The sequence below is a fragment of the Myripristis murdjan genome, chromosome 23 (assembly GCF_902150065.1).
Source record: "Myripristis murdjan chromosome 23, fMyrMur1.1, whole genome shotgun sequence".
NCBI classification, from domain to species: domain Eukaryota; kingdom Metazoa; phylum Chordata; class Actinopteri; order Holocentriformes; family Holocentridae; genus Myripristis; species Myripristis murdjan.
The window spans coordinates 9,954,150-9,980,269 of NC_044002.1; the positions used below are offsets into that span (position 1 = coordinate 9,954,150).

General features: G+C 42.3%; 1 protein-coding gene across 1 annotated transcript in view; it reads right to left on the minus strand.

The window, feature by feature from the left end:
• The window catches only part of snd1 (staphylococcal nuclease and tudor domain containing 1), a 191,369-nt gene that overhangs the window by 58,512 nt on the left and 106,737 nt on the right, over positions 1-26,120 (minus strand). Inside the window, exon 17 of the mRNA XM_030045402.1 lies at positions 11,281-11,469. Within this exon, the coding sequence (XP_029901262.1) occupies positions 11,281-11,469 (189 nt within the window). The remainder of the gene's footprint in view (positions 1-11,280; positions 11,470-26,120) is intronic.

The following is a 26,120-nucleotide window of genomic DNA, read 5'->3' on the forward strand; positions in this document are numbered from 1 at the left end:
GCAGAGAAGAGCAAAGGCAGGAGACAGGCTAGGAGAGAAAGAGGCAAGGGAGAGGTTTTTCACTGCCGACCCATATTAAATGGAGTTAAGTGTGGCTCCAAGCATGGGCCTTAAAAAAATGTCAAAGTGTGTGTAAGTGAGTGTAATGTGTGCATGTTATTTGAGTGAGCACACATCGACAGACCATGCCCCCCCCCCCAATTAAATACGGGCGATTAGAGAGGACACCTGAAGCAGGGAGAGAATCTGAGGTCCTGATGTTTTCACAGCATCTGCCCAATGACTCCAAAAATGCATAAATGTCAGGGAAAATGTCATTGCTGCGTCTGACTGTGAAGAGTGCACGGCGTTCACATGAATGGTGTGGCTAACACATCATGGCAAGGTTGTGTGTTACACACAGCCAAACACCCGCACGGTTATAGGAACGTTGCCAATACAAATTCATTCACATGTTTTGGTAGCTGAATCAGACACTTTGGACATTAAATTCCTTTTTTTTAGTAAAGATATAAAACAAGAGAGGAATGACCTCAAAGTATACATTTAAGTTTCAAGGTTAAGTACAGTGTAGTTTCTAATAAATATGTGTAAGCCCATGACTATTAAAGTAAACATCCATAAAACTGCATCGATTAATGTCTGCTGTACAACGTACTAACATTTTGCTAAGTCTGTAATCAAAGCCCCAAAATATGAGGTCATATATGCCTTAGACTGTTGAAATTCAGGACTTGCAGCCTGCATTGCATCCAGTCGTTTGAGTGTAGGTGGGAAGCAGTCAGCGGTGATGAGTCCCCGGCCAAGTGAATGGAAAACTGTCTCCTTACAGTAACCCAGGGGGGACAATACAGGAATGAGGAAAAACAAACAAACAAAATACGCAAGTGCTATTCCAGTCAAATAAATAAATAAATAAATAAAGAGGGAAGCCCCAAGAACCAAGGCAGGAGAGACAGAGAAAGGCAGGCGGGCAGACCATGGGGTTTGTGTTTTCTTTGCGGCTGGTGTAGCTGAGCATGTGTTAATCAGCCGTAATGCAATTCACTATGTCATATCGCATTATGCTCCCTGCCACCATTTCACCTCCTCTTGCTCTCTCTTTCTGGCCATCTCTCTCCTCCCTCTGTCTCACCCCTTCGTCCCGAGAGCAGAGGGAAGGGGTGGAGGGAGCAAGGCTCTGGGTGAGTTCCTTCTGCACGGGTGAACCAAGGGCAGCCACAAACCTGCCCCTGAGGACCTCTGCTAAGAGCCCACAAGAATCCCGCGCATGACTGGAGAAGGGAGAGCACCAGGCCAAGGACATACAGACATACAAATGCACACATATGTGCACCGTATATACCATTAGCAGTAGTTTAGGAGTGGCCTTTATAGCCCAACCAGGCCCACTTGCTGTTAACACAAATATATGCAATCAATAATGCCCTTCACTGAGTAGTGTGTTACCCACATGCGTGCCTGTGTATGTGTTCCTCATAATCACCCTGATGTTCCTGTAGGTGGATGCAGTTTTTCTGATGACATTTTCAAAGTGAGCATGCAATCCTGTAAATCCTGTAAATGTATAATTCAGCATGCTGAGGGTGAAGACTGCTGATACAGACTTGCCTCTAAGAGTGTGTGTTACAGTTGTTTTTTTTTCCCCTCATTTTTTCCCCCATTACAAGCTCATAGGCTTATATGTGTTAGTTTGCGGGTGAGTACACGTGCATGGGTGCAATGCCGGTGTGCTCCTCAGAGAAAGACAGAAAAGGAGAATGTTCGCGTGAGGATTCATAAGACTGCAAGTGGAGCTGACATAGTGCTGAATTTGCAGCTTGGAACTAGGGAAAGGAGGATGAGGACAGCGTGAGAAAGAGCGAGGGTATGTGTGTGTTTGTGTGTGTGTGCATAACACATACATCACTGGGCCCACTGATCTCTTCCTCTGCCTTCCTGTCTCTGCCTCAGGGCACTGGGGGTCCAGCTTATCGTCTACAGGGGCGAGGGGTCCCTGGGGAGTGTGTGCCTGTTTGTGTATGTCTGCACATGCTCAAAGTGTGTTTGAGTAAGCAGGAAAAGAGAGTGCATCATGCGTGCACGTGTGATGCCTACTATCCCTCCATCTGCACACAAGTGTGTGTGTGTGTGTGTGTGTTCACAGTGCAGTGAGAATCAGATTATGTAATCTGTTAGCCCTATGAAAAAGCCTCTGTCAGCTCTTTGCGTTTGTGTGGTGGGTGGTTCATTTTGTGCACACAGTGCTGGGAGAGAGGAAAGATGAAGGCAAGAGTGGACTCACAAGCAAACAAGCGAATGATCATCATAGAATAAAAGTACACACACACACACACACACACATACAAAAACCAGACAAAAAAGGTACACAGTGATTCACATACACACATCAAAACATGCTTACGCACATGCATATATCTGACCACAAGGACACACAACATGCATGCATGTACACTACATCCTGGGAGTTAGTCTTACAAGAACATACAGCCCTCTCCATCTTCCACAGAGTTGTGAAGTCTCCCATAGGTCGCCTCTTCCATTGTGACTAACCATTAGCACCCTGTGGGCAATTATGTCCCCTTACTGTGATTCTGCTGTCCTCCACACCCTCCACCACCCCCTGTAACCATCACCTCGCTTGTGTATTGACAGACACCAATATCCACAACTTACCCACAACCAGTCTTAAGCTCTGTTTTCATGTACATACACAAACGGACATGCACACACACAAATACACATACACTGTTGGCCTTCCTCTCAGAAAGCCCAGAGGCCAAACGTTTGCTCACTAACACATGGCTCCAACACTGAGTGTGTCCATGACTGTGTCCCTGCGCTGGAAGAGCTCTCTTGAGCCACTGATCTGACAATAAGCAATGGATATCACCACAGTATTAACACTCTTCAGTAGCATTGGTTAAATGAGGTGGCTTAGCATATGGGAAAGCATAGCAAAGCACCAGAATTTGCTCTCAATAGTCTTTGTGTCTCTGGGAATGTGGGGGATAATGATGATGGGGTAAGGGAAACCAGAGGGGTTCAGTCAACTCTATACTGTCATGAACTAAAGCCAAGAAACATGGGAAGGTAGAGGCTTTGTGTTGTGTTATGGGTATGGCATGATTCACTTGTGTCTGTGTCTGTTGCTGATCTAAGATATTGTGCTAAGTCAGTTGTATTCTTCGGGGACCTGGCCCAAAGAGAAAAGAAGACCTTGGAGTATGAGGTATGTTTGACTGGTGATTGATTTTGTGCTGTTCTTATAAACACAAACTGAGGTTCTGATTAGATGGACTTGTTTTAAATGTAGACGATATGGTCAAAATACAGGAAAACCTTGTGTTAACATTTTGCCCAAAGATAAAGTGATGTACAGTAACTTCTGGCAGAGTTTCTGGCCACTCATCTCCTAAAGGGCAAGAAAATGCTAATCACCACTGACGTAATGATCCTGGGTGATCATCCTAGCTCTCCATCTTCATGATGGCTGAGTAAAATGCTGCCTCAGACACTATTTCAGTCTCCCATTAATTATCAATTAGGGTCTGGTATTTGAGAAGGACTTGGCAAACGCCTGACATCATTAGTATGCTCTTCAAACCATCAATTGACCACTCATGCCTCACGGATAATGACCAAGTGCTGTCTGGAAAGAAACCACGCCCATCAGGAAGGAAATACATAAGGAAATCAAGGTAATCAGGCAGAATTGTTAGGTTTGTACAAGAGATGCACAAATAGCATCTGTAGTAATCAGTGCTGAATCAGGCCACAAGTATTCAGGAAATATCGGCAAATGAAGCTGCCCTAATACAGTTACTTTAGCAACCTGAACATTGGCACAAATTACTTGTGAATGTTTGCAGTGTGCCAATTTATTTATTTATTTATTATAATCTGAGTGAAGCAAAGTATCTCTGTCAAGCTACAGTGTCTGGCAATGCTGAAGCTGTACAAAGGGCAATTTAGCTCCATCATGCCAGCCGGTTATCAGTAAGAAAATATTCCTGCAAAATTTAAGTGGAAAAAGTTGTCACTGCCACTTTTGGAAAAGAGAATAATTTTATTATAATAAATATATGATGAACAGGCCTTCACAAAATAAATAAATAAATAACTAAATAAAATAAAACAATTGTTCATTAAAGTCCCCCTTAAATAATTTCACTTAGAGAATTATTCAGAAAGTGTAAGAGCTGTTCATCAGGGTTTTGGGTTTTGTTTTAACTTTTGACCAGACAGCATTTCTTTTGTTTTGTTTTGAATCAATTGCTTTATAATAAGACAACACATGGTAACATGAATTTATGTTAACTGAATGGTATTCAGATCAAGTACTCTGTAGTTTCTGCAGAATTTATACCAGCGCACTTCCATTTTGTAATGAGAAGCTTTGGGAGGGTTGAATCCATGAAAGGAAAGAAATGTTGTCCATAGTAATGGAGGAGAATCAAACAGCATGGCCTCCTCACAGTGGACTTTAATTTGGCATTTCAAGTCAAGTCAAGTCAATTTTATTTATCTAGCCCAATATCACAAATTACAAATTTGTCTCAAGGGGCTTTACAGGAATACAACATCCTCTGTCCTTAGACCCTCACATCAGATGATCCTCACAAGCATTTCCTTTCATTTTTTGACTCTGTAAATACTCAGTGGCCAAAACATGTGCTGATAACTTTTGCTGAGAATAGTTCTTTATGTGTGGCATGTATGGGTAACTGTGATGTGACATGCTTGTAACCTTGACTTGACACTTTTAAAGAAAAAAAAATCTGTATTATATACAGTCTGCAGGATGTTTTTGCTGTCCTCATACTCACTTAAGACTTCAGCTTACATCTCCGGCCACTTCACTAGAGATAACGTGGAGAGACAAAAAAGAAAACAGCAAACCTCAAAACTGTGGTGGCAGGAATCCACGCTCATTAATTTAAGATGAGGGGGGTTAGCTGGAGTTGGCTCTATATGGCTAGACAAAGTGCTTTCTTTCGTACTCAAAGTTCATGCTGCACAACAGAGTGTTTTGACACAGTTTCCGGGAAGCACTCAGCAAATACAAACAAGCCACGTGTCCTGGTGACCCTGAGGATGCATGCTGGATAGATACATAACACTGTTTTAAGTAATGCTTTTTTATCATTTCATTATCCTATTCAAACCCAAAGGGGAGGGTAAAAGGAATGGGTTGTAGTCAGCCAAAAATTCAGGGAGGCAGAGGATAATTTCAGACAAATGACAATACAAAGGTCAACAATATAAAAACCGGCAGGATCATGGGTAATCCATTGATATGTTGCCACTGCTGAGTGAAAACCTTGTATCTTTGAAATGTCAGCTTACAGGGGAGGGAAAAAGGCCCTGTGTTTAGCATAACAAACCATGTCTGCTGTTATACAATGAGCAGCAGGAGTGTTATAAGCTCAAGGGATTGAGGAATTTTATAATCTTAAGAGTGTTATAAGATCACTGAAGAATTTTCTCAATATATCCTGGACAATGTAACCCCTAAAATGTAGTGATAACTCTTTTTTTTTTTTTTTAAATGAAAACAATGACAAATATAAGTTGACTAGAAGTTTATATACTGCAAGGTAAACACAGACTGCCTAACCGAGGTTTTGTAAAGAGTGATATAAAGAGGTCTTGACACTGCTGAGTGAAACTTAACGTAACAGCACTTTGCTCCCTAAGAATCTTAATCCCCAGTCCTTCCAAACATGAGTGAAGCATTTCGTTTCCACTGAGGCATGAGTGGCAGTTCCCCAAGGCTTCATTCCTGTTGCCTTTCAACAAAGTGGACAGGTATCTGGCCTGGTCATTAATTGGATATCTCTTTCTGTGATTGGTCATGTCATGGACGTTGTTCCTGTCTTGACACCGTATGGCCTCCATTTGTTAAATTAGAAGGTAACAATGACAGCGGTGAGTGGTGGAGTGGGAGAGGGAGAAGACAGAGACAAGGAGAGTGGTAAAATAGGTGTAATCATCCTGTTGGCCCCCGGATGCCATTAAGGCTCAATTCTTCACACCACCTAATGCAATTTGTGTTTGAGAAAAAAATAATAACTGTAATGATTTCAAGTCAGCGAAAAACCTCTCTATGACTGCTGGAGTGAACACAGCCAGGGACCAGCAGTGAAGTGGCTCAAGTTAAAGGGTGATCATTTGCAGACGCAGCAAATGCAGTGGTGTGATTTGGCTGAAAGGAGCCTCAAGTGTAGACAGAACACGTGAACACAGAACACTGATTCTTAAATTTACTGGTGTTTTCACTTGAAACTGCCACAGATGAGCTACTTCAACATTAATCCTTGGCTCTTTTCATGATATTGCCATAGTGATTGCCACAGGTTCTTTCTCTACGAGAGGCCAGGAAGAAGGGGGATGAAAATGCAACACTGGAGGCATTTAAATGACTTCAGTTCTTCAGAAAGCAGTGAGCATAGTATTAATAGGGAAGGGCCTGTTATCCATGGAAACCACACAAGGTTGCTTGTATTTAATTGTATATAGTCTATTTACAGAAGCCTGAAAATGAATGTGCCTTTTAAGAAATAGAAAATGGCCCTTCTTTGTGCAAATTATGTGTTTGCTGTGAATTTACTGAATGCAAACCACTGCAGATAAACAGGACAACACTCTTCTGATTTCCATAGTAATGACACTAACAGGAAAGGATTGAATGCTAACCATAGCTAATCCTTAGGACTAAAACCAGTCCACTGGAGGTAGATTTTCTCAAGCCTGCACTCGGAGACAACACAAGCCTATTAGCTTCACTAAAAGCCCAATTATCTTGATTCATCCTCAGCGTGTTCCTGTTTAGCCAGGTGTGTGATGTGCTGACTGCCGAGAAGACGCAGTGTAGATAGGACAATGGGGAGATGTTGGTTTTGCACACTCCTTCAAAAATAAGCCATCACAGAGATGGAGAATGAGTAGGGCGGAATTCTGATTACATGTCGAGATGTTTGGCTTACGAGGCAAGCCACTTGACCCTTGAGAGAGGGAGCCAGTGGTGACTGAAGTGAGATAAAGGGACAGAAATTGCACGGTACCGACAGAATCAGACATGCTTACAGTGCTTATCAGCCAATCACAGTGAATGCGAGTGCTGATTTCTTTCAAATTACAAAAATGGACTGGCCGTGTGTTAAAGTGAGTGGTTATACATAGGCCCTCAGGAGGAGACAGGAAAGTTGGTTGGAAATGCAACTTTGGATTCCACCCAAAAAAAAAGAGCTGAAACAGGATTATGTGCTTCAGTCAGCCTCTGCCAAGGACACAGTGCCTAGCTCAATGTCGAAACGTTGGTACTTTAAGTGCTTTGATGAGTGGCGTTGATGGACGGGTGAGGAACAAGACGAGACAGCATCGGGCTTGGATTTATGCTCCCCTGGGATTCCGTTTTCTATAAAAGATCATAAGTGATGCAGGTGCCTGACTCACGTTGAACACTAGCCAGGCCAAGGAAGGGAACCCTTCTGCACAAGCCGGAAATGGCAAGGCAACTGAGGGGAGCAAGGGCAGGACTCAGGATATCTGAGAAGACATTAATCCGGTTAATAAGAGGGGATTCAGAGATGATTAGTTGGGGGGAGGAAGGAAAAAGAAAGGGGGAATAAGTGCATGTGAATGAGGATGTGAGGACACTTGGGAGACGGAAAGACAGATGGTGGTCTCTGAAGAGGGCTGAGTGGGAATGGGGCTGAAGGGGAATAGTGATGAAAGCGGTTTGGGGGGGGACTGAAAAGATCTTTAACAGGGGTTGTCATGTCCTCTTTCACTCTTTTTCCCCTCCTCCCTCTCTTTGCCATCTCCCTCTATCCCTATCTGAGGCCCATCAGAGTATGTTAATCTCCTTCAAGGCTGGATAATTACAGCAGAAAACCCCTTGCTCAACAGAAAGCTCACTCTGGTTAATATCGAAGGCTGATTGTTGATTCACCTCTTCATAATTAGGCCGCTCCAATTACCAGCACAGCCCTCTTCTCGGAGAAGCCGTTAGACCTGGGCTGAAATAAATATTTGACATTATCGATGAAGTCGACAAATTGTAAATATTTCCATTGTCTAATCAACCATTGAATTTTCAAATGGATTTTTTGTTCAGTAATATTAATGAAGCTTTCAACAAGAAACCTGTTACTTTAAAGAAAATTACACATGCCTGTCATCACCACTAACTTCTAGCAAAAGCCATATAGTTAATTGTTGTTGATTAATTATGATAATCATCAGGTTGGCTGATTATGAAAATAATTGTTAGTTGTGGTTAGTTGTTAAACTGTTGTTCTTTCAAGTAGACATATACCTAAACACTGACATAAACAAAACCACTGCAATGTCAGAGGATATATAGATAAAACCTCTAACTTGCACTGTTGGAGAGAAAGAGCCACTGAGAGTGTAAACTGATTTCTCCCCCTTACCCTACCTTGTAATTTCAGAATACTTTCATTTTTATGTTTCTGAGTTTTCTCAAAAAAAAAAAAAAAAAAAAAAAAAAAAAAGTCCCTTGAGGCACAACCAAACGTTGACAAACCAACTCCCCCACCTGTTCAATCTTTGGGGAACTCAAATGAAAGCTGCAGCTGAAATCTCTGCTCCCAACCCACTTTGAGTCAAAGTGCTGCTATCTCTCGTCAAATCTCTCTTTCTCTAACTTGAAGTATGAGAACACTGCAAAGGAGTGCCAGTGTATGAATAAATGCAATGGGCCCTCTTACAATAAAATAAGAAAAGATAGGGTGCCTTCAATGAGTCTTTTTATAGAGATGTCTGGTAAACAGGAATCAGAGCCGTTTGGCTTTCTGGAGAATTACAGTACACAAGAATGCTTTCCAAAAACAAACAGAGAGGAGAATGAAATGAGGGCATGAGCATTGCTTGACAACAACCAGGTCTTTGTTAAAACAACATCCAGTGACAAAGTTTGCGCACTGTTCCCAGTCTCTCTCCTCTGGTTGGGTCATTTAAATGTTAACATCGAAAGGAGGAAAATGGATTCTGACACACTGAGATGCTTCATAGAGAACATAAGCAAACAAAAGCTTAGCCATAAATAAATGTGACAGGGAACAGAATAAGCCAAGTGCTGGGCCTACAACTTAAGCCTTTGGTTTGTTAAGAGCTTAATAAGGTTTGTTGTGAGGAGAGGTCCAAATATTGTTTTAAGAGATGCTGATGCTTGAGATCAAAATATGCTGAGCACCAGAAAAGGTTCTTCCTAAAACCCTTTGGAATGCTTAATTTAGAACACAATCACTTTGTCCCATTGGTATCATTGTAGCAAAAACTCATATCCACTAAAGTCACTTGAACTAAGCAGTTTTGGTTCAGGATGCCAGTGCAGCAAGCCTCAATCCCCCTGCCTCCATACTCGGTCCCTACTGGACCACCAACGCAAACTTTACTTTAATGAGGGTGAGGGTGAGTGTGTGTGCGCGTGTGTGCCCTCTGAGCCCAGTTCATTATGACAACCCAATTTTCTTGTAGGGACGCCTGACAAAGCAGTACCAGCAATCTCCATATGCACAGCCAGGTAGAATATAAACAGGAAGCGGTAAGGATAGAGAAAGGCAGACATGTAGAGAGATGTGACGATCTGCCTTGCCTCAACATTCATAGAAACAAAGACTAGCCAAGACTTCAAAAGAGAGGGGGGGGGGTTCTCTGGATGTTCCCTAAGGGTTAATTAAAACACTGAGTCCCACCTCATCTGCCCTCAGGTTTCATACGATGCACGCACAACCAATTCTGTGCTCCATTAAGACAACAGACTCTCCCTACACATACACACAAACATCAAATGAGACTCTGGCTGATCTGTGCACCCGTGCTCGTGGCAAGCCAACATCAAACATAATCAATGTCTGTCTGTCTGGTCTACTCAGGCCCTGTCTTTCCTCTCGGCCCTGTGCACACTCAGGTCAGCTCAGATCAGAGCCTCACTGCAAAAGTCAATCTGTCTGAACACTCCGAAGAGGTCGGCAACTGGGATTGAAATTGTGTGTCATCAAAGGTGTCAGGAATCTGCCCTCTTGCTGCAGTTAGATTGAGCATGGCAAGGTCGGTGTGCTCACATCGCTGGCAAGATAAGAATGATGTGAAGCCAGGCACAGGTCCACCTGCGCACCACTCCGGAGAAGTGTAATTCTCACCATCTTGTTTCTTTAGAGAAAAAGAAAGAGAGAATGGGCCCAAAAGCAAGGGCGTACAGTCAAAGGAAGCTGGCTGTGGCCATGACATATTCAGCTGAAGGACAGAATGCAGTCCCCTTTTCACTACAGCCATAGATCATACTGATATGGAAAGACTGGGCAGTAGCATCTCTGCACCCTGATAGGTAGAAGTGAGTGGAAGAAAGAAAATAAAAGACTGAGAGACGGCCAGAGAGTAAAACAAAGGAAGTTAAAGAGAGTGAGAGGGAGAAAGAGAGTGAGGACAAGGACGACAGCTGGCCAGGCACTTCATTCATCTGGCAGGGGCGAAGCCGTAATGAAAATGGAGGGTGAGATTGGGATCAGTGCAACAGAGGCCTCCATCCATCAAAGGACTCCCATAGAGGAAAGGAAGCTTCAATGATAACGGCGAATGTGTGCCTATTCTCAGCCCTGGATTTGGTGCACATTAGCGTCTCCACATTAATGCGCCTTTTAAAGCCGATGTTGACTGGACGCTGTTAATGCATTCTAAGAGACAAATTTATGCAGCATGCCACCACAAGTGACTTGGCTTTATTTCTTATCCAAGGATGGGGTGTTCAAGTAGACATACTGATATGTCCTCCTTTACCCTCATCTATTTATGGATACATGATTCCTGGTCTGATAAATAGCATGTTTTCAGTATTTATGTGAACCAAGTGAATTGTTCTGTGAAGTACCAGAAGCATTTTACAGTCAGGGGTAATGAACAGTGACGCTAATATGCCAGTGTTTTATGCTTGACGATACAACTAGCTCAAAAACTCATTTTTGAAGTCTAACTAGCTCTAAAGAGTGCACCTAAACATCATGCTGATTATCTCACTTATTTCTTGTCAAGGACTACCATTTTCTTGTGATGTGGGATGTTGTGGTTACCACTTGAGTGAGCAACACCAACTGGGACAATGTTAAAATAAATAGATGCTTTTTGCTTCTCTCCAAGACGGTTCCCAAAAATAGTTTTGTGTCAGATGGGAGTGTGGGCATCACTACAATAGTTTAACAGGGACTATATAACATATATTACTTGGAGCTCTCTTAACAACTAAAAATGACTTACTTTCTCTTTCCTCTGGCGACAGGCCTCTTCTGCAGACACCAGGGTCTTGTAGTAGGAGCTGCGTTCGGCTGTAAAGTGAACTTTGGACAGAGCATTTTCTACCAGTGCGACTGACAGGTTCACACCTTCAATGTGCAGCCAGCCAATGAAGTTCCCTGCTTTGTCCATGCTCTCAACTTCAACTTCCACCTGGCACAAAAGAATGGAATAGAGGGGAGGAGGGGGATAGGAGAGAAAGAGAGAGAGAAAAGAGGCTCAAGTTAATGTACTGTATCGGGGATTAGGTTTGAGATTCCATTAGAGTCAGGGAGTGGAGGGGGGTTGTTCTGATACAGAAGACACTCGCTGTCCTTAAATAGACAGATCAGTGGAGGCCCCTGAGCTGTATCGATTTGGTGGCCTCACACACACACAAAAGATCCTGTTTCATTCCCCTGGCGTGGCTTTCCCCATCAGTGGTCTCCCGGCTTGGTCACCGCAGCGCACATCTTTCGTGGACAATTACACCCAGCAGTGGTGTCTCGTCGTGGCCGAGCTGTGGCTAACTTTGGTCCCTGACATTCTCAATTAAACACCACCGCCTCGGCTGTGAGTGCTTGAGGCTGATGGATTATATCGGTGCTAAAGCAGGGGAAAAGGGGCTTACTTGGTAGCCAACTGACAGAAAGGACAGAAAGGGACAAATTGCATCATTATGTAAAAAATAAAACTTAAGTGAATGAACAGGAGTGGGGGATGAAATTTGCTCTGTTCATAGAAGCAGTGGAGCTAAACAAGGAAATGGAGGAATCCAGCTACAGTGTGCTTTGTTTGGAAACAATGTTGCTCTTTTAACTGCAGCAAGTGCTTACATCTCTAACAAGGGCATTCACATACAAGTAATCTTTCAATTTAGTGTAGAGCATGTACTTCAGACTTAGTTAAGTCTTCCAATATTGCCATCCTGTTTTTCTGAACACTATTAAATCATTTGCAATTAGAGCAAGCCATATTGCAATTCCCCTAAGTTCACAAATGAGGGCACTGAAATAGCTAACCCTGCTGACAAAGTAGCACAGATCTCACAACATTGCCCATTATGGACCATAACCAAATTCTGCCTATTCAGGCTAATTACCTATTCATTACGTTTTGTTTCCTAAGCGATGAACGACGGGGAAAATCAATTGATTTTTTTCGTACTCTCTTCCCTCTGTCAGCGGGAAAGTAAGAGGGCAGGTGTGGTGAGGAGATAGCCAGGAGTCAAGCGATTAAGACACAGGCTGCTTAGCCCTGCAGCCTCAAGGGAAATCTGAGGGGAATTAGTTTGTGAACTGCTCTGCCTTGTTCTCAGCTAAAGTAAAAAGCTTTTCTGTTTTGTTTTTTTTTTTTGGTATGAATACATAATCTGCACTATGGCTATGTGCATAGCAGGGGAACATATACATTCAGTTTTTGTAGCCCTAAAACATTTAGTTCAAATCCCATTGTCAGAAAGCATTTGCCCTGCTGAAGTACCCTTTAGGGGTATACTACTGTGTGGCTGCACTTCTGACTCCTAAGCTACAGTACAAAATCATGAATAAATTCCCAATATTTTGCTCTAGTTGATGGTTATTTGGGTCCAACCTGGTCCAACTTTCAAATAAAATGGTAGCTAGGACACTGGCCTACCCTCCTGTGTCCTTACAGTGATAGAATCTAAGTTCTCTCATATCTCATGTGGCTCTATATAATCTGGTTTATCCTGCTTTCTGTCTCTCTTCCCCTCTGCTATCATAGACACTCCCCCCATTTTATCTCTCTCTGTTTCTAAGTGCAGAAACAGTTACATAAGTATGCTATTAGAGCTGCAATGGACCTCCAAGCAGCCAAATGTCAAATGGGGAAAGTCAGGGAGTGCAGCAGAGGGGCTGGTAAGCAGTTTACAGCTAGACTGAACTGAACTTTTACCAACTCCAAGCAAGGCTGAGAAGACCAAACAAACAGCAACAGAACAAAAAGATGACAAAAATAACAAGAACTGCCCACTTCGGTTGGTGCAGCTTCTGCACTACTATGAAATATTTGGGCAGCTACCAAGTTCAGCAAGACAACTAGCAACAAATTGGTCTGTTATGAATGTTTGCCAGCAACAGTATCTAGATTAGCAGTCACACATGAAGTGAAACAGGATAGCATTGAGGCTGACTTCAACAGTGGTTACCTAGCAACAACCCTTAAAGTAAAAAAAGCATGATTATGAAAGCTAGGCCTGCCATGATTGTGGTATTTTAGGGGCCAGGAATGAAGAGGATAGTGACATATTACCCATGTGTGTAATCATGGGCAGGACTTATTGTCCTCTTCCCCCCAAGCAGATGTGCCAAGAAATGTCAGTGCCCAGCTGACCATTTCATTTGACAAGGCAATTGAGGATGCTGTGGAACAGTGTGACTTTTAGCGCTAATCAGAAAAATAACTGTAAGCCTTCTGCCAAACCATTTTGACTGATCAGCCTTGCACTCACCAGGCGAGATCAAACAACATTCCATTAGTGGAAAAATACCAGTCATTTTTCCCCTTTCCTGAATCTCATCACAACATTGGTGCTCAATATGAATGTTATGATGCTCTGCACAATGTGATAATGGGGTTTATGCTACTGAGATTCAAAGACAAAGAAAAAAAAAGTCATGGCAATAGGAGATAGAATCATAGTTCCGCAGGAATAAATTACACACACACAATTTTCCCCATTTGCCTGCTTATTCCCATATTGCTAATAATTTACAATCTCCAAAAGCTAAAAAGCTCTCCAAATCATTCCACAGGGATTTCAATTTGAGCTGCAAAGAGCTATCTTGAGATGGATTTTCTCTCTCCCAGAGTCCCCATATATTTCATTAATTTGCTTGATGGAACGTACTGTAACATTCTCCTGCCCACATAGCAAGGAGATAAATGCCTTTAATGTTCCGAATTAAATATCAGAACATAGCAGGTCAGTCATGCCTTTATGTGGATCTGTGTAAATATTTGATATTCAGAGATGACGGGAGATGGGCTGAAATATGCTGGAGGAAGGAAAACGATAGGGTGAAATTACAGGCACACACACACACACACACACACACACACACACACACACACACACACACACACACACACACACACACACACACATGCTATCACAACAGGAGAAATGAGTCTGCCTTTTTCTCAGACCACTTATAGTGAATAACTTCATTTACCACATACTGCCAACGTAATGGAAAGGAAATTTACTTGCCACTGACAACAGCACTATGAATTGAGTGGTGCCATTGCTACACGCAGCCTTAATGACAACAAATAGGCCCACTGCGGAATATCAATAATATACTTGGACACAAGAGAAATCATAGGCTCTGATGGACAAGCAGCATCAAACAGGCTACAGACATGCTGACCTGTGACACCCACGACGAAACAAACTGATCATAAGCTGCTATTATGTTTAAAACACTAAATCACTGACAGGGCAGCTTAGAAAATCCAAAAATGGCATGAATGATGTTCATATCTTCACCACAGCACAGTTGTAGTGAATAAGAGTGGATTACTAAGTGATATGCTTATGCTAGTTTTAATATGACATAGAGAGCAGCATGGGGAAAGCAGCATGTGGAGTGTGCTGGTGGTTCATTTGGCTAAGCGGCAAAAAACATAACCTGCGCTTCAATCGGCCTGCCATCCCCTTTACTCTCACACATCTTTCCAGTCTGTCTCTCCAGAAAAATTCAAAATGCCAAGCAAGAGAGGAAGAAAGGAAGAAAGACAGAAATAAAAAAAAAGGATATCAGCTTGTTCCCCAAACGATCACATGATGGTTAATTGGTTGAGCGGGTAGCAGAATGAACCATAGACAAACGCACTGATTTGTAAGCTGCACGATGGTTGGAGGTGGGACACATCTCTTCAGGTGGCAAGAACTGCTCTGCAAGCATTCTGTTAACGTTAGCTTTGAACGGCAGGAGATTTTTGGGGAAAAAAAGACAGACAATAGAAATCGATTGGGTGATGAAGTGACAGCTTGAGTGTGTGCATGTGACGTTGCGTTAAATGTGTACAGGGCCACTTGGGGCCCCAAGCTGAGGTGATAATTGTCTATTGATAAGCGCCAACACCTGCCTACAGAAGGAAGTGCTCCACATCTCTCTCATCTCCCTTTTCCTTCTCCCCCCTCTCTTTTCTCCCTCCCCTCCCTCTCACAAACAGCTAGAAGAAAACTAGAAACATTCACAGCCCTGAGCTCAGGAGCTTGATCTGAAGAGTGCTGATTTCTGAGTGCTCTACACATATACACAAAAGACCTTAGTTTCTCTTCCCTTCAAAGTAAATAGCCTTGGTCACAATGGTGTACAGAAAAGAGGGGAGGCGGGGAGGAAACCGCTTTGACTAGAGCCCAGATGGTTCCCAGTGGAGGCCTCCTCAGAGCCAAGATGGCTCCCGCTGGAACACAAATGGGCTCTGGTAATCTCATAAACGCTGGGATTGTGTTGAGGTGGTGGACAGGAAAGAGAAAAAGGAAAAATACGCATACAGACGGGGACGTACACACACACACACACACACACACACACACACACACACGTGGTAGCAGCCATTCACAGCAAAAAAGACAAAGCCATTTGGTACCACTGAAGTGAAACCTGGCCCAGAGGCATGTTTTAAAACTGCAGCAGATTTAATTCACTTAGCTGTTTGGAAAAAAAGGACTGCGGTAAGTGACACGTCATGCCAGAGCCAAAACACTCTATCTCAAATGAAAATAAAAAAAGCACGCTGGGTTGACAATTTAATTCATGGTAATTCCAGGGGCATTGCCTTTTATCACCACACCCCAAAAATTTTTGAATATCTCGAAAAAGAAAACAAATAAATGGCCAACCAAAAAAATATGATGAAGTCATTTCAAGACATTTAAGAATCTGTGGCTGAAGCAAAGATTCAAGTTATTAAATCACTTCAAGTGTTGCTTTATGCTAGTGTTATGTATTGTACACTCTTTCATCAGTAAAAAGACAGGAGGCTATACACATGATGCAAGACAGAGACGATGAACTCTGAATCAGAGCATTCAATCACCACTCACGGTTATCGCTATCACTCTAAATCTGCTTTTTACTGCACAGTCCAATTACTGAAAGCGCAGTATCACTGCAGGAAGATAAGTTTGCATAACTCAAATTACCCATCCTGACTGTAAAAAAAGATGACATGAAGAGGGAAGGGAGAGGCTTTGGCAGTAGCAAGCGCAGTATTTGGCTAGCATACACTCTGGGTTCACGGTGGTGTTGCACAATGCAAGGACTGCACAGTGTTTGTGTGCTGTGTGTGTCAGCTTGTGTAGATATTCCTGTGAGTTGGTTTTACAGTGCTTTGTGCGTGCGTGCGTGCGTGTGTGTGTGTGCGTGTGTGTGTGTGTGTGTGTGTGTGTGTGTGTGCGTGCACGCGCATTTGTTGGAGGGAGCCCTGTAATGTGCAGATGTAAGCAGTAAGTTCTGAGCGAATACCAGGAAAACAGACCGGCAGGTGGAGACGACTTGGCATGTCTTCATTCATTCTCATTAAGCAACAAGGAGCCGGCTGCTTTTATGACTGCTGCACCCTGCCACTTAGCTGAGCTCTCCAAAGTGCGTGTGTGTGTGTGTGTGTGTGGGGGGGGAATATTATAATATCAAAGAGGAGTGAAAACATCAACGGTTTCAGTGGCAAACCAAATGATGCAGGGAGGAATGTTTATGTATGTGTTTTGTTGGTGCTTGAGTGTACACAAACTTATATATTCCAGTGTCACAAGAGATTCAGTATTCATCACATGAATGATCATTATGGCCATTTGCGCGTTTGTGTGTGTGTGTGTGTGTGTGCGCGGTGTGTCTCAGTGCAGAGGGCAGCTATGACAAGGTGGTGGGAGGCTGAAGGGTCAACAACATCAGTCATTCTTGCCTGGCCCTGCACCTCTCTCCTCCTCTGCTATCTCTCTCCTTGCACTCTCACTCTGTTAACAGAGAAAGAGAGGGAGCGAGAGAGGAAGCGAGAGATAGAGAGCAAGAGAGCGAGCGAGAGAGAGGAGTCACTCCCACCTACAGCCTTTTGCTCATCCAGCAGAATAAGTCATTTATCAAACTGAGCCTTAGAGAAGATTGAAGGAGCAATGTGGAGGTGTGTGTTCGTGTGTGTGCATGTGTGTGCACTGGGGGCACAAAGATCAAACCTGCTCGAAGGTATGAGCGATCCTAAACTCTAGACTGAGAAGCAGACAAGGGGGAAAAGGAAGAAGGCAAGACAAAGAAAAGAACCTGAGGAGTCAAGCAAATGTCTTTTGAACCATATACTTCAATCAGTGAAATAAATAGAAAAAAAAAAATTGATTGATGTCTATACCTTAATGCATATTCACTAACCTTTCCTATTCACCTCCTAAAAATCAATGACACTGAGCACTTTATTGAAAGACAAACTGTCCCTTTCACATGCAAGTGTGGATGTGAGCAAAAGAAGTTGAGTGTTGACAGGTCAGGCTCGCTGTTTTAAACCCAGTCTTGCGTGAAAACTCCATTTGAGTGTATTGAACAAGCACATCCAACAAAAATCCATCATCTCTCAATACCGCACCATATGCTGGCTTATATGGATCGTTTTTCTAAGTGGAGACACTGAGGTCCTTTAAATGATACATTGCCCTCCACAAACCACACATACAACCTGAGGTTTGAACATATTTTGCCAAAAATCAATATCTCATGAAGGTGTTCATGTAGGGTGGAAAAAATTAATCAAAGCGAAGCTGAGAACAGAATTGTGTCCGAAGCAATAGATGAGCAGGGAGTAAATGAATGAATGAAAACCTAATGCCTGGTAGTAAATACAATATTATAGTGTGCCATAGACTGTATGACAGGGCTACTGTAAGATGTGAAAGGGAACTGCTTTGGCTCCACAGTACTGCTGTGTCTAGCTTTTGTGTGTGTGTGTGTGTGTGTGTGTGTGTGTGTGTGTGTGTGTGTGTGTGTGTGTGTGTGTGTGTGTGTGTGTGTGTGTGTGTGTGTGTGTGTGTGTGAGTGTGAGAGAGTGAGAGACAGACAGACAGATCAGTATGTGTCTGAAATAGAGTTTTGACTTTACTGTCTTAGTGTGGATGTAGTGTAGTTGTAGTATGTGTGCACTGATGTGTATTGATGGGTGTGTGAGTATGTGCAAGCTATGGAGCAAGAAAAGCTTCTTGGTAGTGCTGTGTGGTAACTGTGTGTACACTGCTACCCAGGAAAACATGTCAACGTGTGTGTTGATTAAGTGCTGCTTCCACAAGACAACCATAAGAAAAATGACATATTGCTGACAAAAAAAGTGAAGCTAACATTCTGGGTATGTTTGCGTGGGATGTCCCTGGTTTTGGAGTATGCTGTCAATTGGTTAAAACATACCTACACCCACTCACCCACCCGTACTACCTCCCGGCAAAATTACCCATTGTGCACATTATGAATGTCACTCAAGTGCTCTGAATGGTACATGGCTAACAGAATGGCCATGGAAGAACAGGCACACAGAATGTTATACCTATATCCCACACATAAAACATATTAGCTATTTGTTCATTCATGCAGGTTAGATGTCTTCCTGACTGCACTGTAGTCATGGTGGCAGTTCGTTGATAAAAAGCCTTGTTGCTAGCAACAAACTGCTTTCTAAACCATTCAATCATTTACCATCTACATTTCCTCTCCACACCAGGGAGGCTGCTCATATAAAATGGCAAAATGTGTTAGCCTGTCACTGTGGTTCAATCAAAAAAAAAAGAAAAGGCCAGTCGTTTCCGGGGTGAAATCTATAAATATAGATCACCTTAAAAACTGAGACAGAGAATAAATGAATGAATTAAACAGAGCGTTATTGATCCCTTAATGGCATGGATCAGCCTGGGATGTAAACAGCATGTTAATGGGGCCTGTAATTAAAAAAAAAACAAAACAAAACAAAAACAAAAACAAAAACAAAAAAAAAACATCCATGTTGAGAAACAAGCTGTAGGCAGGGTTAAAGAGAGGTATCCAGGAACACAGGTGACAAGAAAAAGAGGAAACTCACTGTTCACTGTACTGCAAAGTAGCAAAATATCTTATAGCTTATATAAATTACCCTATTCCTAGGCAACGCCAGATAGATAGATATAGAAATATATAGATAGATATTAAAATACATATAGATAGACATAAAGATACACATTTTTTTCATTAAGTAAACTTATATTACTTTGAATGAAAAGTGTCATTTAAATCAAACTGACATGACCTGACTTGTATAATACTTCACTAAAATGGGTGATGATAAAATAATAATAATAATAATAATAAAAAATACAATTAAACAGAAGCTATTTTAGCCATTTATTTTATCAGCTAGACCATAACAGCAAGCATCTGGAGTGGAAAAAGTCTTTAACACTGCACAACCTAAATCAAGGATGATAACTCTCAAAACCAGGTAAAGCTTTGAAAAATAGGTGGTAGAGGTGTAAAGCTGACAAAGCTGCCCTGGGCCAGAGCTTTTAAAGACTCTTCACTGTAACAAAAGAACAGAGAGGTGGAAAGGGAGCAGAGGCTGGCATTAAAAGAGGAACAGAGAACACTCATCTTCTTTTAAAGTCCATGACAAGGTGAGGATCGCCCTGAGAGCTGGGCAGGATATGGCGGACCACGTTGCTCACTGCAGAGTTGGAGTGTCTGTAAAGCAGTGAGAAGCTCCTCTATAAACATTTACAGCCTCCGGTCTCAATCTGACAGTCTACACATCTCGCTGGCAGGACTGCTGCAGGACACACATCCTTACACCCGCACCCACCCACAGCCCACATTTACGGCAGCAGATGCACGGAGTGATACACATCCTGTTGTGGGCCTGCAAACAAACCTACCTACTGCATCCTACAGTTGTGATTTCAGTGTTTGTCCTCTATCTGCCCTTGCATCCCAGGACCCTACAGTTCATCTCCCCATTCAGCAGTTAAACTTCAATCACCATGTTCCAAAGTCTACACAGAAACAGCATTTTTAGTTGCTCACTGTTCTTTTTCTAAGATCCTTGTAATTTAAATGCAACACCCTGGGGTCTAATCTAGCTGAGACCCTTTGTCGCCTGTTATTACCGTCTCTCTCCACTCTGATAAGCACAATAAAGGCATTAATAAAACACTACACTACACCATACTTACAACACTGTTGGTAATCGTTTGGTGCATACAGAAGCTAGACTCTTTTTCAACAAGAAAACAGGTCCTGTGGCAATCAAACCCTCAACCTCTGGTTTTCCAAGTGATGTTAATGTTGCTAGCCATGCTTACAATTTCATAAATGCTGGACATGGATGTGTGAGTGTGTGTGTTTGTGTATGTGTGAGTGTGCACTCTCTGAAGGTGATCAATGTGACTCAGGGGGTCCCATGCATCACTGTCAGTGGCAGGCTGCTGTCTGTTGGTGGCTGGGTGGGGAGAAGTCAAACGGCATCTCAAATGGCCAGGGCCATTAACGGTCAGGCAAAGCATGATCCTCGCCATTAAACCTGCCTGATGGCCATTAATGAGTTTTTCCTTCATCAATAGAAAATTGATGTTTGCCCTACACAACAGTTCTGAAAAAAAAGGTGAAGAAAGGGCAGTTGATGGAGGAGAGTGGAGGTGGGGACAATTTGGCGCCACGCTCAGAGAATCTGAGGTGCGTGTAGTGTTCACTTTAAAAGTTGGTTATTCCTGCTGGGGAAACACTTTTATGCAGCAGGTGAAGTTCAGGTGCTTTAGCTCACCATGGTAAAGCACCTTTTCCTTGAAACCTGCAGAGGCAAGTCACATTGAAGGTTGAGTGTACAATGGTGATGATTGCAGAGATGGAGAGAGATATGCAAAGAGGGAGAATCAAAGAGCCAAAGCAGAGTGGAGGGACACTCTGAAAGACTTATGAAGCCTTCAGTAAGAATGAGAGTGCAAGAGAGTTCACAAATGAAGAGGGAGAAAGAGGGAGAAGTCAATATTGAGTCGATCAGAACAGAAGCTGGTGTTGTCCTCTGCAAATGACCTACAGTAGACAACCAAACCAGAGCAATCAATTATGGAGAGATCTCCTGCTGGGGGTTTTCAGCTGACTGTGTTGGGCATTTTAAGTGGAGCATTGTCAAAACAAATTTGTCCTTTTGCTAGTGACATACAATGTGAAACCTCTGGTTTGATTTCCCTTCATAACCCGCAAAACTCTATTGAGATTGATGGAGTGCCACTGGACATTTGGAAGACCCTTCCACTGACTTAAAGGATGAACATATTCATCATTATAAGCTTCATATTTTCAGGCTTGCAACTTGTGTACCCCTGTTTTGCTGATCAGACTTGCCATGTTTGTGTGCCAATGAGAATAAGAAACACCCCAAATCCTTGCATACAGCATGCAAAAAGGAAAAAAAAATGTCAGAACTTGCAGGCCTTTGAGATGCTCACTTATCTTTAGAATTCCTGTCATTTTCACCTCAAAGCATAAAACAGGGACAACAGAGGGACACAATAGGGGTTTTGAGAAGTCCCAGCACAGTGCAGCAGACAGTGACATGACATCAGCAAAAGACCCCTGGCCATGTAATGACTGACTAGTTCCGGCCTCAGCAACCTCTCTTTGGCCTAATGGATCAATAGGTGTGTATGTGTGTACGCATGCATGTGTTTAGTACTAAGAGAGCTTTACCATCCTACCAACAAACTGTCCCTTGGCCAAAACCTCCCAGGTGAGTCCACTGGTTGGGTCCTGCTGATCATGTGACCTCTCATACAGTAGTCTGAGGATGTGAATCTCCTATCTACATATTAACCCACCTGTCTAAGAAGCTTTGAAGAAAAAAAATCTCTCTCTCTCTCTCTCTCTCTCTCTCTCTCTCTCCCTCTCTCCCTCTCTCCCTCCTAATAATGCTAGAACTCTACTGAAATTAGTTTATAGATCTTCTCTTGGTCTGATGAAAGCATATGCACAGCCAAAGAAGCACAAGAGGCAGCTGAGCAAGAGCGGCTTTGGACTGGGCTTTAACAGGCTGGTTATTAAAATCAATAACAGCAATAACTACAATCCATCTCATTTTTAAGAGTGGGCGACATGGCATGCTGGTCGATGAATATTGAGCTACATTTGTAATATTGCTAATATTTTACAACTCCCCTTACATGGGTGGTGTGATAGTGCAAGTTACATCCACTCAAACCATCATTAAACTATGGTGGTTTGAGTGGTTGTTATATAGACAAACATCACCAAAGAATATGAATAATTATTTTGATTGCATTTTTCTTACTGTCTTAAAATGAACCACCAAAAGGCATTTGCCATAACTCTAGCTGTACAGCACTGAATGGTGATGAAAAGGAATAGAGAGAGAGAGAGAGAGAGAGAGAGAGAGAGAGAGAGAGAGAGAGAGAGAGAGAGAGAGAGATAGATAGATAGATAGAGAGATAGATAGATACTTTATTCATCCTGAAGGAAATTCACAAAAATTGAAAAAGAAACAAACAAACAATGACCTTTTTAATCACAGCTCCTAAGACCTTGGAGTGGGGCACTATGATTTGATTTTTAAGCATTTTTCATTTAACTGGAAGTAGTTGACTGTTCCAAGTTGAGACACCCAGCTTCTTGAGGCCCTAGGGTACTGGACAGCAATGAGAGGTTAAGAGTCCAACTCTTCAATTCGTTGCCTGAAGCAGGAGCGGGAGTTGTCAAGCCATACTGAGCACACTTATGGCTGGTAGAAATGATTCAAGAGGGTATTAAGCGGCATTACATCCCAAAGTAACAGTGTTGCTTTCCAACAGACCCATTTACACATAAGCCTCCATGTATAAACCATAAAGTGTAGCAACTACCTTTCAGTCACTGGGTCGAAGCAGCATGGCAGCAAAAAAAAAAAAAAAGAGAAAATAATGGAAATAATGGTAAAGTTCTTGCTGCCAATTTTTAGTGTTGGATAGCATAAGGAGCACAGGTTTCTCCATGAGAAGCAAACTGCAAAGTTAAATGTAGACACAGTGGCTATTTTGCCCAGTAGAGTGATAGTCAACACAACAGATTAGCATTACACGGTTACACTGGAAAAAAATGAAAATAAAACAAATTCACTTTAGTGGTTATCTGATACCTGAATGGGCATTATAATGCTTCCAAATTAATCTTATATACCTGCACTGATTGCCAAGTGGTTGCGGTTGATGGGCAAATACATTGCATTCAGAAAGTATTCAGACCCCCTTCACTTTTTTTCACATTTGTAATGTGGCAGCCTGACACTAAAATTGTTTAAATTCATTTTTTCTCTCATTAATCTACACTCAGTACCCCATAATGACAAAGTGAAAACAGAATTTTAGAAATTTTAGCCAATTTATGAAAAAGGACAAACTGAAATATCACATTGACATAAGTATTCAGACCCTTTGCAGCAACACTTGAAATTTAGCTCAGGTGCCTCCCATTTCTCTTGATGGCTGCTGTGATGTTTCTACACCTTGATTAGAGTCCACCTGTGGTAAATTAAATTGATTGTACATGATTTGGAAAGGCACACACCTCTCTATAGAAGGCCTCACAGCTGACAATGCATATCAGAGCAAAAACCAAGCCATGAGGTCAAAGAAACTGCCTGCCAGAGACAGGATTGCTGCAAGGCACAGATCTGAGGAAGGCTACAAAAAAAACTTCTGCTGCACTCCCAAGAGCACAGTGGCCTATAATTCTCAAATGAAAGAAGTTTGGCACAACCAGGATTCTTCCAAGAGTTGGTCGCCAGCCAAACCGAGCAATCGTGGGAGAAGGGCCTTAGTAAGAAAGGTTACCAAGAACCCGATGGTCACTCTGACTGAGCTCCAGAGATGCTGTGTGGAGATGGGACAAAGTTCCAGAAGGACAACCATCACTGCAACCCTCCATCAATCTGGGCTTTATGGCAGAGTGGCTGAAGCAGAAGCCTCTCCTCAGTGCAAAACACATAAAAGCCCGCTTGGAGTTTGCAAATAAGCAGCTGAAGGACTCTCAGACTGTGAGAAAAAAGATTCTCTGGTCTGATGAAATCAAGATTGAACTGTTTGGCCTCAATTCCAAACGTTATGTCTGGAGGAAACCAGGCACCGCTCATCACCTGCCCAACACCATCCCAACAGTGCAGCATGGTGGTGGCAGCATCATATCCTCAATGAAAACCTGTTCCACAGCGCTCAGGACCTCAGACTGGGCCGAAGGTTCACTCTCCAACATGACAATGACCCTAAGCACACAGCCAAGACAACACAGGATTGGCTTAGGGACAGCTCTGTGAATGTCCTAGAGCGGCCCAGCCAGAGCCCTGACTTGAGCCCTATCCAACATCTCTGGAGAGACCTGAAAATGGCTGTCCAACAGTCCCCATCCAACCTGACCGAGCTTGAGAGGATTTGCAAAGAATGGCAGAAAATCCTCCAATCCAGGTGTGCAAATCTTGTTGCATCATACCCAAAAAGACTCGAGGTTGTAATTGCTGCCAAAGGTGGTCTTTTGAATGAATTTACAAAAATTTCTACAATTCTGTTTTCGCTTTGTCATTATAGGGTACTGAGTATAGATTAATGAGAGAAAAAATGAATTTAAATGATTGTAGTATCAGGCTGCAACATAACAAAAGTGAAAAAAAGTGAAGGGGGTCTGAATACTTTCTGAATGCACTGTATGTCTTTAAATTGATTTGCCGCAAATTAGATAAATCAGAGCAGAAAAAAGTGAGGAAGGAACAGCAAGGGTTAAAATACGACACCTCTTAATAAATCCCCCTAATTGACATATTATGGCATGTCTCACATTATGCATTACTTGAACATTCTAGGTGCCAAAATGGACAATTAGAAGTGTAGATCAACATTTTATTCATGTTTCCAGCAGTCTTTGAGCTTTTTGTACCATAAACTCAGGACTCTGCCTATATACTTTCTCAGCTTTAGAGAATATCTATGAGCCACATTTCCGACGCAAAGGTCAAACAGGTTGGCAAGTTTTGATTTCCCCTTATAGCAGCCCCTAAAGGTCAACTGATGCAATTTCTTTAGCTCAGGGTGCAACTTCTATGTTCATATGGAGAAAATAAATAAATAAAATAACCAAATAGTGTATATAAAATAAGAGTAACAGAAATACCAGCAATTTTAAAATGTTTTACAACTATATGGCTGATCCACCAAAAATAACCACAGTTAGGCTGAAATTCAAAGGAAATTGTATAAATATTGATAGGGCTGGGTATTGAGAACTGGTTCTGACTTGGAACCCATTCCAAATTTACAAGAACCAGTATATCATAATAAATGCAACTTCCGGTTCTGCTTGTCATTTTCAAAAATAAATTTGGCCCCACAACTTTGCGATATCTGCCACCACTGCCAAAGAGATACTTTGCATGATGTCAGCATGCAGAGCAAAAGATGCGTCCACATCAGCTATTATCTATGGTGCTTAAAATGCACATAAACAGGGTAGAAAGTAGGCTTGTACTGTTTAGTGCTTTCTACCACTACATGATTCAGTGCTGGTACATAGTATCAGAAACAGGGGAAAACAGCTATAGTATATCTTTAGTATAGCCCTGTATTTTTGATTGCAAATAGAATTGAGGTTCTGTATGATAGCATCTAACTGTAGTTATGTGATGTGTTCATGTAATTTATATCAGAGGATCCTAGCACTAAATTGGCTTTGCTTCCAATTCAATTTGAGTTCTTTTTGTACTAAATAATATGAAAAGAATCTAAATCAGGAATCAATAAGCACAACTGGAATCAGTACCAGAAC